This window comes from Onychomys torridus, chromosome 12 (assembly GCF_903995425.1).
Source record: "Onychomys torridus chromosome 12, mOncTor1.1, whole genome shotgun sequence".
Lineage (NCBI taxonomy): Eukaryota > Metazoa > Chordata > Mammalia > Rodentia > Cricetidae > Onychomys > Onychomys torridus.
Window position 1 is genome coordinate 1,679,836 of NC_050454.1, and position 17,995 is coordinate 1,697,830.

General features: G+C 53.7%; 1 protein-coding gene and 1 non-coding gene across 7 annotated transcripts; both read left to right on the forward strand.

Annotated features, from left to right (window-relative positions):
* The first annotated feature begins 1,178 nt into the window (after positions 1-1,178).
* Positions 1,179-10,024, forward strand: Chrd (chordin). Of its 6 annotated transcripts, none has more exons than XM_036203605.1 (23): positions 1,179-1,380; positions 1,550-1,719; positions 2,117-2,246; positions 2,405-2,533; positions 2,611-2,710; positions 2,810-2,897; positions 3,228-3,369; positions 3,597-3,737; positions 3,819-3,901; positions 3,988-4,135; positions 4,265-4,371; positions 4,492-4,611; positions 5,116-5,272; positions 5,571-5,791; positions 6,322-6,435; positions 6,685-6,948; positions 7,036-7,129; positions 7,240-7,293; positions 7,533-7,636; positions 8,048-8,150; positions 8,847-9,001; positions 9,132-9,231; positions 9,571-10,024. In XM_036203605.1, the coding sequence occupies exons 1-23, from the start codon at positions 1,233-1,235 to the stop codon at positions 9,621-9,623; spliced, it is 2,925 nt and encodes a 974-aa protein (XP_036059498.1). In that variant the 5' UTR covers positions 1,179-1,232; the 3' UTR covers positions 9,624-10,024. The 6 variants fall into 6 exon arrangements, with proteins under 6 accessions (XP_036059498.1, XP_036059494.1, XP_036059496.1 ...); XM_036203601.1 differs by having other exon boundaries at positions 1,616-1,719; positions 9,568-10,024; XM_036203603.1 differs by having other exon boundaries at positions 1,616-1,719.
* A 2,913-nt stretch (positions 10,025-12,937) lies between these two features.
* LOC118594352 lies at positions 12,938-13,100 on the forward strand. Its single transcript, XR_004946345.1, has one exon. It is a non-coding gene; the product is annotated as a U1 spliceosomal RNA (small nuclear RNA).
* Positions 13,101-17,995: the final 4,895 nt, after the last annotated feature.

The following is a 17,995-nucleotide window of genomic DNA, read 5'->3' on the forward strand; positions in this document are numbered from 1 at the left end:
ATAACCAGGCCCATCTGTCCCTGTCTTAGGAAAGACAGCTGCTGAGCCTCCCCCACAAACAACTCTGCTGGCTCCTCTCTTTCTTCCTCCCCAGTCCCTGTCTCCCCACAGTCTCTGTCCTCAGGGATCTCCTGGCCTGACCTTGTGCTGGCTCCCTTGTTCTTCCTCGGGCATTCTCCTTCGCCTACTTTGAGGATGGGCTGTCCACTAAGGAGTATGGCCCAGGTCCCGGAATTCTCTAGTTCAATAAGAAGAGATGCCTCCTAAGATTAGGATCCTGGTGCTGGGATAGTGGGAAGAATGGTGGGGGTGGAGGAGATGGGGGGCAGGACTAGAGAAGCAGGACAAAGGAAGTTGAAAATGAGCTGGAGAGGATGAGCTTGGATGAAGGAAAAGGATGAGAGTCAGGTAATGGTTGGATGGACTTGTGACCAGGTTACAAGGTGTGAGGGAGTTATTCCTCCACTTCTTGATTCGGCCTTGGTCCTGTCCCTGGGAACTCCAGAAAGAGAGAGAAGAGACCCTAGAAGGGAGAAATAGAGTGAAAGAAGGAGGGTGCTGTGGGTCTTAGGCAGGGGAAGATCGCTGTCCTTTTCAAAGACAAGTCATCATCCTCCAGCGGCCCATCCTGCCCATGACTGGTACAGGCCAGAGGCCCAGCCTCTGCCCTTTCACTAGCCCGAGGCTCCGGTCTTGGGATGGACACCACAGAGGTGGCCGCAAGGAGTGTGTGTGTGGGGTGTCAAAGCCCGCCTCTCCTCCCCCTCTTTGCGCCCCCTGGTTCCTCCCTTCCCCCTGCCCACTCCACTCCCCCCTCCTCCAGTCCCTCCCTCCTCCCCTGCCGGGTCCCAGCCTGTCCCCCTCCCCCACTCGCGATCCGGCCGCTGCTGCTGGGCCGGACCCCCCGGGCTCAGCCGGGCTCCTTGCGGAGCCGCCGCCGCGCCCCGTTTGCTGAAGAGGAGGCCCCGGGCCGGGACTCCTGGCGCGGGCATAAAACGGGCCGGCGCCGGCGCCTAGGGCACTAGAGCGGCTTACGGCCCGGGTCAGCGCCCAGCCGCCCGCGTTCTCCCGCCCCGCCCGGCCGGGAGCCGACTCGGCGACTGAGAGACGAACCCCTCGCCACTGGCCCCCTCCCGGCCCCGGCCCCCTCCCGCCGGCCCGCCTCCGGTCCGGCCCTACTCCCTCTCCTGCTCCCTCCTCCCGCCCGCCTCCCCAGCTGTCCGCTCCGCGTCATGCCGAGCCTCCCGGCCCCGCCGGCCCCGCGGCTGCTCCTCGGGCTGCTGCTCCTCGGCTCACGGCCGGCCGGTGGCACTGGTCCCGAGCCCCCCGCGCTGCCCATCCGTCCCGAGAAGGAGCCGCTGCCTGTTCGGGGAGCGGCAGGTAGGTGGGCGCCAGGGGGAGGCGCGGGCGGGGAGTCTAGCTCGGGGCAAGTCTGCACCCACCGGGAGAGGGCCCCGGGCGCAGGTGGCTCGGCGCAGCGGGAGGGCGGGAGGGGTAGGCAGAGGCGGTAGGGCGCACGGTGCCAAGGGACCCAGGGCCTGGCGGGCAGAGCCCGGAGCAGGCATTACGGCACGAGCAACCGGACAGCGGCCGCCAGCCAAGCCCGTCCCCACAGGCTGCTCCTTCGGCGGGAAGGTCTATGCCTTGGACGAGACGTGGCACCCGGACCTGGGGGAGCCTTTTGGGGTGATGCGCTGCGTGCTGTGCGCCTGTGAAGCGGTGAGTGGATACCGCAGCTGCCCGCACTACCCTAGAGGGTAGCGGAACGCTGGCGTCCTAAGCCGTAGTAGACTCGGAGATGCTCAGGGGAAGGCTGGTCCTCAAATCCGGGGAAACCCCTTTCAAGTCTGCGGTGCTGACAGTTATTGATCGCCCACTATGTGACTGGCTTTTAGCCAGCTCCCCCCCCCCCCCCATTACAACCGTGCTAGATAAATGGCATTATTAGCCTTACTTTGCAGACAGGGACGCCAAGGCTCTGAGAAGTTAACAAACTTTTTCAGGGCCATGTAACTTGTAAATAGCAGAGTTGACTGATTCCAGCAGAGGATCTTATCCTGGCGTCTGATGGTTGCACGTTACACTCACTTAATTTCCCTGTGTTCTCTGCCATCAGCCTCAGTGGGCTCGCCGTGGGAGGGGCCCTGGCAGGGTCAGCTGTAAGAACATCAAACCCCAGTGCCCCACCCTGGCCTGCAGGCAGCCGCGCCAGCTGCCAGGACACTGCTGCCAGACCTGCCCGCAGGGTAAGGCCCGATGTGCCCCGTGTTGAGGGTGGGTGGGTGGGTGGGAGTTCTGTGCAGCTTGAATCGCGGAGGATGACTGGCCCTCCTGGTGCCCTGCTGGGACTAGAGGGTCTTATTCCTTAAATCCCCGCCCCACCCTCCCCCTCCCCGCGACACAGAGCGCAGCAATCTAGATCGACAGCCCGCTGGCCTAGTCTTCGAGTATCCAAGGGACCCAGAGCACCGCAGTTATAGTGATCGAGGGGAACCCGGCGCTGGGGAGCGGACACGTGCTGATGGCCACACGGGTAGGTTGGGGTGGGGTGCGCCTGACGAAGTTTGGGGCTGGTGGCAAGGGTTGACAGGCTACCTTCTCTTCTCATAGACTTCGTGGCGCTGCTGACAGGACCCCGGTCGCAGGCGGTCGCTCGTGCTCGAGTCTCTCTGCAGCGCTCAAGTCTTCGCTTCTCTATCTCCTACCAGCGGTGAGACAGGGGAAAGAGCCAAGGCTAGGAGCAGCTAATGGGGGCAGAAAGGGGAGCCTGTAGATTGTGGATCCAGTCTCACTGGACCTTTCTTCACAGGCTGGACCGCCCCAGCAGGGTTCGGTTCACGGATCCCACAGGCAACATCCTGTTTGAACACCCTGCTTCCCCCACCCAGGATGGCCTGGTGAGATGATGCCCTTTATAGTGCTTATCCAAAACGGGCATTTGCTGAGGGCAGACTTTGCATTGCCGCCTTTGGCTCTCACAACAGCCCAGTGGGAGAAAGACCCTGACATTATGATGCCCATGTTACAGAGGAGGGAACTGAGGCTCAGAATAGCAGAATGTGATTTGTTCAAGGTCATTTGGCTAGTAAGTGGTAAGCCAGGACTTAAACTTAAGGATCCTGGGTCCTTCTTAGGAGGGTCTGGGGTCTCCTCCCTCGTCAGGACTGGGCCGCTCAGCTGGCTTGTCCTGTATACTGACTGTAGACTTTCTTGTATCTTTGCTCTAGGTTTGTGGGGTGTGGCGGGCAGTGCCTCGGCTGTCTCTGAGGCTCCTGAGGACAGAACAGTTGCACGTGGCCCTTGTGACGCCCACTCACCCTTCAGGAGAAGTCTGGGGGCCTCTCATTTGGCAAGGTGCTCTGGCTGCAGGTAGGGGGAGTGAGCAGTTCTCAGATACAAAGGGCTGAATCTTCTCTATCCCAGGGCTGGCACTCAAGAGAGGGTTTTCTTTTCTTTTCTTTTTTCTTTTTTTGTATGTGGAGCTGAGGATTGAACCCAGGGCTTTGCGCTTGCTAGGCAAGCGCTCTACCACTGAGCTAAATCCCCAACTCCAAGAGAGGGTTTTCTGATGCCTGTCATGCTCCTCCATTCCCCAGAGACCTTCAGTGCCATCCTAACTCTGGAAGGCCCACAGCATCGGGGTGTGGGGGGCATAGCCCTGCTCACCCTCAGTGACACAGAAGACTCCTTACATTTTTTGCTGCTCTTCCGGGGTCTGCTGGGACCCAGGAATGAAGGTAAGCAATGGAGAAGACGTCCATGAGAGTATAGGGAGGGTACTCATCTTTCAGAAGTGCTCACATGTGCAGCCCTTGCAGGACTATCTCAGATTCCCCTGAAGCTTCAGATTCTCCACCAGGGACAGCCACTTCGAGAGCTCCAAGCCAACACCTCGGCACAGGTGAGGGAAGGCCTGCGTCCTGCTGTTCCTGCTGTTCCTCGCTCTGGCCTCTTGCTGTGGCCCACCACATTCTACTCTGTTCCCAGGAGCCAGGTTTTGCTGAAGTACTGCCCAGCCTTACAGACCAGGAGATGGACTGGCTGGTGCTGGGGGAGCTGCAGATGACCCTAGAGAGGGCAGGTGGTCCAGAGCTACGCATCAGTGGATACATTACTGCCAGGCAGAGCTGTGATGGTGAGGCAGGGTGGGGCTTGGCGCTGTGGGTACGTGCAAATCAGAGGCACAAACATGTAGATGTGGGAGAGAGTTCCTGGGGGTTCTGGGTGTGGGCAAGCCTGCTGCCCCCTGTCTTGCCCCCTGCAGTCCTTCAAAGCGTCCTCTGTGGGGCTGATGCCCTGACCCCAGTCCAGACGGGTGCTGCTGGCTCAGCCAGCTTGATACTGCTAGGAAATGGCTCCCTGATCTATCAGGTAAGAGTCAGAAGCTGTAAGAGGTAGGGAGGGCAGCAGGGCAGAGCCTTGACCCACAGCGGGAAAGGCCCTAGGTCTTGGCTGGCAATCCAATTGCCCTCCCCCAACCCTGCCCACCAGGTGCAAGTGGTAGGTACAGGTAGCGAGGTGGTGGCCATGACACTGGAGACCAAGCCTCAGCGGAAGAACCAGCGCACTGTCCTGTGCCACGTGGCTGGACCCCAGCTGGGAGGACACATGGTGAGGGCCCCAGGCAGAGTTGTACCAGGGCTGCCAATACATGGGCTGCGGGAAGCCAGGTTGGTTGAGTAGGGGTATGCAGTATTGTTCACACACCCATGGGCTCTCTCAATGAGTCTTTTATTCATCTGACACATTTTAGTAAACCTTAGGCTGGGACCCTGCCCTCCTCCTCAGCAAGCACACAGTTAAACAGGAGACAGCGGCCAGGGAGGACAGTGCGGTAGATGCGGTGCTACTTTGGAGTGTTTAGTGTCAGGCATTGCACCGGTTGCTTTAGTTATTTATTTCGTGACCTTCACAGTACTCTTCGACAGATGAGTAACTCTTCAAGGGTTGTTATGTGGCTGGGAAGTGGCAGAAGAGGGCCTTGAAGCTTGACTTGCAAAGTTCCTGTCCAGCATTATTGGCGTGAGGAAGGATGTATGTGTGTAGTGGAGGCATAAACCACAGAAAGGCTCGGAGTCTGAAAACTGAGAGGGCTCATCCTTCTTCGACCCCTAGGCTGTGGGTGTCTGCTCTGGCCTGGGTGCCCGAGGGGCTCATATGCTGCTGCAGAATGAGCTGTTCCTGAATATTGGCACCAAGGACTTCCCAGATGGAGAGCTCCGGGGGCATGTGACTGCCCTATCCTACAGTGGGCACAGTGCCCGCTATGACAGTGAGTGCTTCAGTCCACCTGCCCTTCTGTACCCTCTGACCTGTCATCCAAGCATCTAAGGAATAGCGCCAGGGAGCCAGAGCCTCGTATGCCCTCTTCTGCCCGAGTTCTGGCTGGCATTTAGAGAGGTGGGGCTGCATAGGGTGCTGCCGCTGGCCATCCCTCCCTGTTACCATTGTACGAGGATTTTATGCTGTCCCCAGGCCCTGGGCTGATGGATAGTGCCTTCCAAGCCCCAGAGCAATGGGGGTAAGAGCTCACTCTCCTCAGCTGAAATCTCTCATCTGTTTGGATTTAGGATTGCCTGTGCCTCTGGCGGGGGCTCTGGTGCTGCCCCCTGTGCGGAGTCAGGCAGCAGGTCATGCCTGGCTCTCCCTGGATACGCACTGCCACTTACACTATGAGGTGCTACTGGCTGGACTTGGTGGTTCTGAGCAAGGCACTGTCACTGCCCACCTCCTCGGGCCTCCTGGGATGCCAGGACCCCAGAGGCTGCTGAAGGGATTCTATGGCTCAGAGGTAAGGGATAGAGATAGGGACATTTTCTGCTTTTTAGCTTGAGGGGCAGAGAGCAGGCAGCCTGGTACAGAGTGGCGGTGGCCTTAAGTGTCAATCAGGCCTAGGTATAAATCGGACTCAGCTTTATTATGTATGCATTTTCTTTTCTCTGTCCTTTGTCCTAAATGATCCCTAGGATAGAGGCCCCGAGTCTCTAAAGAAGTAGGTGGGATGGACCATGCCTCTGAAGTGGTGTGGGCTGCTGTAGACTTGGTTTCAGAGAGACCTGGCCTCCATCTTAGAGACCTCAATCTCTTGGGTCTGTTTCTTCACCTGCAAACTGGGGACAGTAGGCTTTCTGGGGCTGGAGAGGTGGCTCAACGGTGTGGCTGATCTTCTGGAGGACCCAGTTTCAGTCCCCAGTGCTCCTACGGCAGCTCACAACCATCTGTCACTCCAGCTCTTCTGGCCTCTGTGGAGACACGCATAAAATAAAATGTTAGGGAACCCTCAAGTACCGTGTTTCTGTTCATCACTTGGTCTGTCTGCAGGCCCAAGGTGTGGTCAAAGACCTGGAGCCTGTGTTGCTGCGGCACCTGGCACAGGGCACGGCTTCCCTGTTGATCACTACCAAGAGTAGCCCCAGAGGAGAACTACGTGGGCAGGTATGTGGGGATGGTGTAGTTGCTTGTGCTCTCTGATCCCTAAGGTGGTAGTATTAAGGTCTAGCTAGTGATAAGCATGAAGCCACATGGGTACATAAGGAGGTTGGCAGCCTACTGCCCTCGTTTTGTGGCTGGGATGAGTACTGAAGTGAATAGTCTCTGCCTGGGCACTCCCGTCAGCCACCAGCAGCAGCTGTGAGAGATATGAGCGGGAGCCCCAGCTCAGCCTCAGTTTCCCTCTCTTCACAGGTGCACATTGCCAGTCAGTGTGAGGTGGGAGGTCTGCACCTGGCCTCAGAAGGAGTGCGGATGTCAGTGGCTCCGAATGGAGAGGCAGCTACATTGCCTATGCTGCCTGCTGGGCCTGGTCCTGAAGCCTCAGTGCCAGCCAAACATGGCAGCTCCGGGAAGGCCCGAGACCCTAACACGTGCTTCTTCGAGGGGCAGCAGCGTCCCCATGGAGCTCGCTGGTCACCCAACTATGACCCACTCTGCTCACTCTGCACCTGCCAGGTAGGATGTCCGGGTAGGGCACAGTTGGCCACAGGGTCTGGAGCAAGGGGCCCAGCACACCTTCCAAGCCGTGGCCCCTCTCTACAGAGACGAACAGTGATCTGTGATCCTATAGTATGCCCACCACCAAGCTGCCCCCACCCAGTGCAGGCGCTGGACCAGTGCTGTCCCGTGTGTCCAGGTGAATGTTCTGCAGGGGAGGACAGGTAGTGGAGGAGCATCCATGGGAGGAGAGTGCTCCTGGGTGGGAAGCAGGGAGCACTCTGCCTCACCCCTTCTTTGTCTCCACAGAGAAGCAACGCAGCAGAGATTTTCCTGGGCTACCAAACCTGGAACCAGGAGAGGGTGAGATGGGAGGGTGGGTTCAGGGGTGAGAAGATCCAAAGAAGCCATTGGGTTGGGGCAAGGGGGCAACAGAGTGTGTGCCTGGGGGAAGCTGAGACACACAGGTTCTAAGCAAACCTGATAGTTCTCATTAGTGTTTACTGGCTCTTGGCTTAGCCTGGTGTGGGACTGCCTGAGGCTTGGTTGTGGGCCCAGCTGGCAAGACGTACTAATGGCAGCTGGGTGCTCTTCCCCACCAGGCTGCTATTTTGATGGTGACCGGAGCTGGAGGGCAGCGGGTACCCGGTGGCACCCTGTTGTGCCCCCCTTTGGCTTAATCAAGTGTGCTGTGTGTACCTGCAAGGTATGGCTCCATAATCTTCTCTGGTATCACAACCAAGTTGGGTCTGCAGATACAGGGAGGGGGCTGCCTAGAGGGCAAAACCTGTCTTTGGTGAGGAGGCCTCAGGTTGGTACCGTGACAAATGGTCCCTTGGGTTTTGAGAGCAGATTTCCTGTAGGAGAGGGTGAAAAACTGACAGGTACACATTTTAGTTGGGCCAGCTGGCTGACTTTATGTGACCTTCGGTGCTTTCTGAATGACAAATATGGCATACTACCTTATGAGATACAATGAGGATTTGAATTCTGATATATAAGGCTAACTCAGGCCTCTGAGTAAAAGGCTGCACATGTATGTCACTTGAGGTGGGAAAGGAGAGAGAAGGGTTATGACTCCCTCTTCCTGACACCCTTTCTCAACGGATGCCTGCAGGGGGCCACTGGAGAGGTGCATTGTGAGAGGGTACAGTGTCCTCGATTGGCCTGTGCTCAGCCTGTCCGTGCCAACCCCACTGACTGCTGCAAACAGTGCCCAGGTGAGAGGCTTGCTCACTGAGGCCTCAACCTTGGGGTTGGGGTAGACCCTGACCTGTGTTTGGGGTGTGTGAAGGGGACGGGAAAGGAGCTTCTCACTTACCTTATACCTACCCTGAAGCTAAAAACAGTGGAGAGGATGTGCATGTATGCAGAGGGAGGTGCTGGGGCTCTAGTCCCATCAACCCAGCCATCCATGCGTCCATCTACCTACCCATCCATCCATCTACCCATCTGTCCATCCATCCATCCATCCATCCATCCATCCATCCATCCATCCATTTAACTAGTCACTCATCTACCTAGCCACTCACCGTTTATCTGTCTATCCATCCATCCACCCATCCATCCATCCATCCATCCATCCATCCATCCATCCATCCACCTCTCCAGCCATCTATCTACCCAGCCACCCACCATCTCTATACCCATTTATCAGTCCATCCGTCCATCCATTTATCCATGCATCCATCTACCTACCTACCCAGCCATCCATCTACCCAGATACTCACCATCCATCCATTATCATCTATCCACTCCATGTGTAATTCATCCATCCATTCACTAATCCATCTATCTCCTATCCATCCAAAATGATCACCTATCAAGTACCAGAAACTATTTGTTGGTAGGTATTCAAAGAGAAGGTAAAGTTAGTTGATCCTTCTGGACTGACATTGTCTTTTCTTTTCCAACAGTAGGGTCAGGGGCCCATGCCAAGCTGGGAGATCCCATGCAGGCTGATGGGCCTCGGGGGTGTCGCTTTGCTGGGCAGTGGTTCCCAGAGAATCAGAGCTGGCACCCATCAGTGCCCCCCTTTGGGGAGATGAGCTGTATTACCTGCAGATGTGGGGTAAGTTTGGGGGACTTGACCTGGAGTAGGGAAGCCTTCTCAGGGAGATTCCTAGAGACGGCTTTTCCTGAAGAGGCTGAAGACTATAGTGTCCTGTGAGGAACCTCAATGTCTCTCCATCCTGCACCAGGCCGGGGTACCTCATTGTGAGCGAGATGATTGTTCCTTGCCACTGTCCTGCAGCTCAGGGAAGGAGAGTCGATGCTGTTCTCACTGTACAGCCCAAAGGTGTAAGTGAAGAAGCTGGTGCAGCTGCTGTGGGCTGGCCATATGCTCCCTGGGAGGGAAGGGTGCCCTGTGGAGGTGGGAACTCTGGTCTGCCTTACAAGTGCCATCCCAGCCCGCCCTCCAGGCTAGTCACTTATTGCCGTGTCTTTACAAATGGGATTTCTGAAGCTCGCGGCAAGCAACCAGACGACAGTTATGCACGTGGTATGTGCTGACTTGTTTGGACAATTTGGGCCTTTCTGGGACTGGATCAGAAATCTTGTACCTGGTCCCCTATGCCTTCCTCCAGGCCACCCTGCTCCCCCTCTCCTTCACCATTCACTCCCTTCTGTCTTCAGCAGCCTCTGAGACTAGAACCCTTCCAGAGCTGGAGAAGGAAGCTGAGAGCTCCTAGGGAGCATCCCGAAGGCCACATGACCAAGAGGATGGGCCTGAGCTGGGAGAAGGGGCGGTGCTGAGGACCTTGACTCTCCTGTGGAAAACCCAGTGCCTCGAGCACCTCTGCTCTGCTTCTTCTCCTCCCTACTACCTCTGGGATCCACAACTCTACAAGGGCAAAGACTGCTGGGTCAGACCAAGGCCGTAGCCACGCTAGGTCCTGCCCTGTTACTCTTTTGGCCTCTGCTCCAGAAGCCTAACTCTTTTCTTCTGTACATAATGCCACTGGCTTATTGGGATTTTTAATTTATCCTCACTCAGCACCAAGGGTTCCCTCACACCATTCCTGCTGCCCCCTGAGCTGAGCAGAGTCATTATTAGAGATTTTTGTATTTATTAAAAGATTTTTTCAGTCTTTGGGTTTGAGGTAGGCTCTTTGTGGCCAGGGCCTTGAGTGGGCCCCAGCGGAGACAGATCTGAAAGTAGGACGTAAGAGGGGAGTCCCGGGCCCAGAGTCTTCCTGACCCTGGGAGCTGGAAGGGGCTTAGGGAACAGACGGCTAGCAGTTGTATAGCGTGTCTAGGTTCCCTACAGAGGGTTGGGACTGCCCATCGAAGGGGGTGGAGTACCAAAAGTCAAGGTCACCTCAAGCTGAGTTCCCCACAGCTGGCATTTTTGCTGCTTCCATGTCTGAAGCTGCTCTAGGAAGAAACAAAGTGCCCCCTCCCCGTCCCCAGCTTCTATCCTTTGTCTAAAGTGAGGTACGTGCACAATCTCCTTCCCGAAAACAGTTGTTTGCTGGCCAGTGCAGGGGCAAACCCAGATCAGAGTGGACTGGAATCAGCCCTGATCTAGTTAAAACCAAACTCATCTTGAGATAAGCCACTGTGTGAGCAGAACAACAGGAGACCCCTTCTTTACCTTTTCCTATTTCCCCACATCCCTGCCACCAGGCACAGGATGCTCCTTCAGGCCCCTAGAGAAACAAGGGCAAAATGCTAGAAATCATACACATACATGTATAAATAATTCAGGATAAATCTGGTTGGGTGGAGGGAGGGAGAAGTCTCAGCTGCTAGTGTTAGGCCCACCAAAAGTGTAGCTAACATCACCGTCTTAGCCCTTCAAAGCATCAAGGTCTGGTTCTACAGTTATTTCACTGAGAATTCGCTTCAGTGTATCCTGCTTCCTTTGTGTAAGCCAGGTATCTCCCTCATAGGGTGCAACCATAGCACATCCATTGTGCAGCCTGGTACCTGGCAAGTATTTGTTAGAAAAGGCACTCTAGTTGCAGGGGGACTTCTGGAGGTTGTCTGGAATGGGAAAGGAGAACATGCAAGAGAAGGGTGGGCTGCTGCTGTATTGGCCGGATGTCTGGAGGGGCTAGGTTGAGGATGAAGGGTGGAAAATGATGGATGCCTGGCCTGGGCTAGAGCCTTGGCTGTTGCAGTGGGAGGATCGTGAGGACCAGACAGAGATGAGAAGGCAGCAGGACCCAGGATGGGGTTCAACATAGGCTGAGCACAAGGTGTGGCATGATGGGAGATGTGGTTGTGTCCTTACCAGTGAGGAGCTGGGAGTTAGATGGGAATGACCTGTAGGGCAGCTTTGTGGCTGCAGGAGGCGGGGCTTATCCCACCATCTTTAGTTTTAGAGACCCAGAAGGGCTTCAGGATGCCAGCTGAGCAAATATGTGAACAGAATGGACGCAGGCAGGGCTCTTCTCCCCATACAGAAGCCGCTGGAATCACTTTCCAGTCCTAGACTGCATTTCAGCCAAAGCCTGACAGTTCTAGGTTCTTTCCCCAAGCCCTAGGGAATTAGGGTAGTGACCTAAGAAGTCCAACCCTGTGCAGGGGGCTCTTCGAAGTCCTGGCATCCAGAGACCTCAAGAGGGCACCGCAGGGACTCCCCTTTAAGCAGCATGATGTCAGGGGCCTTTCTTTTTCTGAAGAAACCAAACCAACAACAACAACAACAACAACAACAACAACAAAACAACCAAAAAACAAGAGAACAAGAAACACGAAACAACAAAAACTGTGGAGATGTGATTTTCCTGGCAGCGACTTGACGTCTCTAAACACTCACTTGTTCAACGTGTGGCCTCAAAGCTCAAAGGCAGTCAAGCCTGCCACACTCCCGGGGCACACAGCTGTTAGGACAGATGAGGTGGTTTGGATACCGCTTGGTTCCAAAGAGAAGACTCACGTGTAGTTCTGCTCTGCCATGGTCCCTTTGAACTTCCAGTGACATTCTTTACGTGCTTTTAATAGGCAGAATCCAGATTTTGGCATATCAGGCCGCAAACAGCCACCAGTTCTGCAGCTATGCTATGGTGGGGCTGTGGTCAAACCACTGGAGCAGAGCCTGTGAATCATTTATGGCAGTGACTTAGGGAGGGTCATTTTCAAACCATAATTATGGCATGTCTGAAAGTGTCAATCAACATGGGGGGCATAGGGGAGTCCAGGGGCCCCCTGGAGTGGAAAGTCTAGGTCAGCCTCTTACTTTGAAGACAGGTACACAGCCACCAGTAAAGTCTGTGCTCAAAAGACAGGTTTTGTTTTAAAAATGTTTCAGAGTAAGTGTTCAATGGTGTCTCGCTCCTTAGTCTTAAAAAAACAATGGGAAGTGGAAAAAAAAATGAGGGCAGCCCGGTCATGGGGTACAGGTCTGTAACCCCGCATTTGGGGGTGGAGGCAGGTGGATCAGGCACTTGAGGCTGTTCTTGGTACGCAGTGGGTTCAGCGCAGTCTGGGCTCATGTGACCTTGTCGGAATAAAGAACAAGAACACAGGAGCAACACTTGTGACGTAAGGACAGAGACAGGAAGGGGAAGTCTCATAACTGCGGAGTGGATGTGGTTCTCTGAGTGCTTGAAGACCCAGTTCAGCCCGACAGCTTTTAGGTCACCGTAGACCATGTATAAAGGGATGCATGTGGAGTACACAGACTGTAGGGGCTGCTGGGAACAGTGTCACAGGCAGCAAAAGGGGAGGGTCTATTAGGAACTACAGCATCATCAGAGTGCTCTGAGAATGGAGTCCCCCAAACCCCCCCACAAGTGTTTGCCTCTGATGTTCTCACATACAAAGCAGGCACAGGGTGGTTTTTGCTCATCATAAAAATAACTCACTGTTGGGGGCTGGAGAGATGGCTCAGAGGTTAAGAGCACTGACTGCTCTTCCAGAGGTCCTGAGTTCAGTTTCCAGCAACCACATGGTGGCTCACAACCATCTGTAATGAGATCTGGTGCCCTCTTCTGGCGTCCAGCATACATACAAAAAGAATACTGTATACATAATAAATAAATAAATCTTAAAAAATAAAAATAACTCACTGTGCATACATCCCTATCACCATGATCTCGAGGTGGCTCTCCCAGGGCGGAGCTCATCCATTACATTCTGGATGTGCTGACTCCTGGGATTTCTCCAACATGAAAAACTTCACTGTACAATTTGTGAGGACTTCGTTTACACTCTCCCCTTAAAAAAATCATTGTGAGGGTTGGGGATTTAGCTCAGTGATAGGGCACTTGCCTAGCAAGCTCAAGGGCCTGGGTTCGATCCTCAGCTCAAAAAAAAAAAACCATTGTGAATAATTATAACAATTATAAAATATATAAAACAATTATAAATACAAATATGTAAGAAAAAATTCACATATTACTCCAAACCACAATAATAGTTATCCAGAAAAATAAAAGTAATGGGTTTTGGGGCCAATGAGATGGCTCATGGGTAAAGGTACTTGTTACATAAGCCTGACTTTCATCACCAGGACCCACACAGTGGAAGGGAACTGACTCCACAGAGTTGTCCTCTGGCTTCTCATTGTGGCACACATATGCCCCACTACACACACACACACACACACACACACACACACACACACACACACACTCAAGCACATGCATGTAGTATACTACTAATACTAAAGTTTAAAGTTGTTTGAAAACCAATATTTAAAATTTCAGTTAGTTAAAAACATTCAGTTGTCTGACATCATTCCTCTTGGTCCTTGTCCTTCTTTGTCCTCACTTGTGATGTACCTGTCAAGTCTCATTTTGAGAAATACGATCCCTTGCCTTGTAACACCTGGTAAAGCACAAAACCCAAAAGCTGGAAATAGCTCTCAGTAGTCTCAGAGTCTACCGAATTGGCTTTCAGTTTTCAATTTTTAGTAAATGGACTGGAGTCCACCAGTGGAGTTGCAGCTCCTCAGCTCCCTAGAATTGACAGTTGCCCTGTGCTGTGGACAGCTGAAGTGGTCCAAGGGACAGTGGGCCCCTGCTGTTCTTTGAGGGCAGGGGCCGGAGTGGGCTGCGGTGGGACGTTCAGTTTCTTCTGTCTCCTCGCCTCGGCCAGCCAGGCTCATTGGCAGAGCCACAGCCCCACTCACTGTGAGACTCGGTTCTCTTCCTCCTTTGAAGGCCCCATGCCTTCTTGAGGTCCCTGCTCTGCTTGGTGACAGAGACTTCCTCACTGACGTGTGCAGAGGGATAAGCAGAACACACATGAAGGCAGCAGGTGCCAAGGCAAGGGGAGCTGTCTGGCAATCCTGGCATGGAGCCCGCAAGGCGGGGGAAGAAGGGCTCCTGTGTGGGGACTGGGAAGAAACCCTGCCAAGTACATGCTCTTCTAGCCCAGCAGCTGGTAGGCCTCGTGAGTCTAGCATGGCTGAGGAAAAGCGCATGAATCAGGAGCAGGTGGCTGTGGCTGTGATTTTCCACACACACAGCAAGAATACTCTGGAAATGGCATTTGCAGCTGGCTGTTGCTGGTGGCGCCAACCTTTGAACATGGGGACCTGGGTTTCCAAGAAGTTCCAACCTTGAAAGGAGGTGAGGGAATCCAGGGCACTCTGTCCTGTGTGAATATAAGAAGAACTACTGGGCAGTGGTGGCACACGCCTTTAATCCCAGCACTTGGGAGCAGAGACAGGGTGGATCTCTATGAGTTTGAAGCCAGCCTGGTCAACAGAGTGAGTTCCAGAACAGGCTCCAGAGCTACAGAGAAACCCTGTCAAAAAAAAAAAAAAAAAAAAGTCAAGAACCCCCCCCCTGCCCCCCCACACACAAAAAGAACTTAACTTACTTTTTAAAATTCAAACCTTCTGCCAGGCATGGCAGCACACATCTTTAGTCAGTCGTAGCACCCTGTAGGCAAAGGTAAGAGAACCTTTGTGAGTTCAAGACCAGCCTGGTCTACCTAGCAAGTTACATAGTGAGGCCCTGTCTCAAACACACAAACAAACAAACACACAAACAAACAAACAAACAAACAAACAAACAAACCTTCTCTCATCTTTTCTGCCTTCTCTTCTGGCCGTAGAAGAGACATTACACTCCCTAAACAGAAGGGTGAGTGGGGACAAGGGCCAGGAAGCTGCAGAGAAAGAAGTCGGGAAGAAGAGCGGGAAAGTTTACTACATCTCAAAGTTATTAATTATCACTTCTAAAGACCTAGGAATTACTTGCAAAATGTGCAAAAATGACACCCAGGGAACAGTTTCTTCCCACATCTCTATCCTGGGCATCTGGGTCCACTCTAGGGAGACACAGTAGCTGAGTCCAGTGCAGAGGACAGTACTTACCTGAGAACAGTAAGGTGCATTATGATTCTTCACAGACTTTGCTGTATGTCTCAGCTGTCTGTAGGGTTGTTAAAAAGACCTGGATTCTGCACTGCTGACCAGCTCCCAGGAGTTGGGATCTGCATTCTGGGAGCAGCAGAGATGCAGACAGACCCTCACTTGACATTGTCAGCAAGAGCTGCCACACCACCAGATTCTCATTGTGTGGGAGGCTTACCCACACAGCTCCTATGTACTTATTTATCTCTTTATTTTAAAATATCTTACTTAAGTGCATGTATATGTATGTGCCTCCATGTGTATATGTACATATGTGTGCAGGTGCTCATAGAGGCCAGAAGAAAATGCCAGATCCTGAATTAGTGACTTGCCCTTTGCTGTGATAAAACACCATGACCAAGGTGACTTGTAAAAGAAAGTGTTTCATTGGGTTACAATTCCAGAGGGTTAGAGCCCACATTGCTGGAGTGAAGACGGGTAACAGGAACAGCTGAGAGCTCACATCATAAGTCTGTCCCCAATGGCACACCTCCTCCACAGCAAGGCCACACCTCCTAATCCTTCCTAAACAGTTCCACTAACGGGGACCAAGTATTCAAAAATAGAAGCTTATAGGGGACCATTCTCACTTACATTACCCCTGATCTCCTGGGGATGGAGTTACAGGCAGCTGTGACCTCCCAGCCTGGGTGCTGGAAACTAAGTCAGGTCCTCTGCAAGAGCAGGAAGCGCTCCAGTGGCTGAGCCGCCTCTCCAGCCCTGCAACTACTGTTTACTGAACATCTGTGACCGTACAGTAGCATAGGTGTGAGAGAGTTAACTGTGAGTTAAACTGAAGGAACAAAAAAATCAACAACAACCTCCATTCTGCCATGTGGAATATTTGGGATAGAATTTTGCCATGTCCCCAGGCTGGCCTTGAACTCATCATTACCATCCTGTCTTAGCTTCCTCCCTCCCTCCCTTTCTATTGTGAGGAAGTGTCTCTATTTAGTTCTAACTCTGTCTTAGCCTTGTTTTCTTCCTTCATTTCTTCCTTTCTTTTTTTAACTCTTATTGATTCTTTGTGGATTTCACATTATGCATTGCGACCCCACTTATCTCCCTGTCCTCTTGAATCCATCCTTGTAATATCTCCCTCCAAAAAAAAAATCAAATAAAAAAAAAGCAGAAACCAAACAAAACACAGACAAAACAAAGCAAAACCAAAACCAAAAAGGAGAAGAAGAGGAGGAAGAAGGAGAAGGAGGAGGAGGAAGGAGAAGGAGAAGACAAGGAAGAAGAATCTTATCATGGAAGCTGTAGTGTGGCCGGTTGAGACACACACTTTACTTGGGAGTGCTCATTGCCATGAGTCCTTGGTCTGGCTCGAGGCCTCTGGTTTCTGCTACCCAGGTGAGGTGCAGAGACCTCTCTCCTTATTGCTGTAGAGGGCTTACAAGGGGGATGGGAGGGGGTCAGCTCTTCTGTTCCCACACCCTCAGGGCTGGCTCACCTGCGGCCAGACAACGGGGTCAAGTCTAGTGTGCAGCCCAGGCAGGAAGCAGAGGCTGCTTTCTCATGCCCTGCAGTCACTTCTGTGACTCCAGGGCTAGCCTTCTCACCCGCTGCAGGTGGCAATGGGTGAGGGGGGGCGGGTGTCAGCTCTCCTGTCCTCATGCCCTCAGGGCCAGCTCTAATGTGAATCCCAGTGAGGTGCACACCTATGGTGAGTGGTGGGGCCATCTTTCTCATGTGTAGGGGTGAGAGCTTCCCTGAGGGGTAGAGACAGCTCATCTGCTGCAATATCTAGGAAGGGGCAGGACCAGGCATCCCAGCCCCCACTCCCCCAGAAGGGCAGGGCTGGCTCAGTGCAGCATAGTTCCAAAGACCCCTGTGCTAACACAGGCCATAGACATCACCTCAGACCCCAGCTGTAGCAGGATCATGGACCCAGACATGGCTCTCTGCAGCAGGACACTACCACTGCCCTGGTGGCAGCACAGGCCATTCAGATCAGCACAGCCCCAGCAGCAGCATGGCCCCTGGGCATCAACATGGTCCCAGGTGGCTGGGCAGACTCCAGGCATCCACAGAATCCTTGGTGGCAACTGGAACCACCAACATCCCAGACCTCGGCTGCCACAGGGCTATAGACCCAGATATGACCCTAGGCAGCAGCCCATGCCCAAACGTCTCCATGGCTCCAGGTGGCAGCACCGGCCACCCAGCATGGCCCTGGGTGTGGCATGGTCCTCTGGCACTGACATGATCCAAGATGACCGACCAGACTCCAGTCATCCAGACAGCCCTCAGTGACAACAGGAGCCACAGACATCAACTCAGACCTTGGCTGCTGTAGGGCCACAGACCCACACATGGCCCTGTGCAGCAGCCCTGGCTTGGATATCTTGGCCCTGGGTGACAGCACAGGCCACTCAGATGAGGATGTCCCTGGTGGCAGCATGGTCCTCAGACTTCCTCATGGCCATAGGTTGCAGCCCAGACACCAGACAGATAGGTGGTCTTTGGTGGCAACATGGGCCACAGACATCAATACAGACCCTGGCTGTGGTAGGACCATGGACCCAGACATTCCTAGGCAGCAGCCCAGGCCTGGATGTCACCATGGTCCCAGGTGGCAGTGCGGGTCATCCAGACTAGCTTAGCTCCTGCAGCAGGATGACCCTCAGACATCAATATGGCCCCAGGTGACAGTGTAGCACCCCAGCATCAGCACAATATTTGATGGTCTCAGGAGCCACAGACATCAGCACAGACCATGGACAGGGCAGGGTCATGGACCCA

Coding starts and splice junctions, on each gene's coding strand:
- Chrd (XM_036203599.1), top strand. CDS start 1,233: ATGCCGAGCCTCCCGGCCCCGCCGGCCCCGCGGCTGCTCCTCGGGCTG. Junction 7,637..8,047: donor GTGCTGTGTGTACCTGCAAG/GTATGGCTCCAT, acceptor GGATGCCTGCAG/GGGGCCACTGGAGAGGTGCA. Junction 8,151..8,846: donor CTGCTGCAAACAGTGCCCAG/GTGAGAGGCTTG, acceptor CTTTTCCAACAG/TAGGGTCAGGGGCCCATGCC.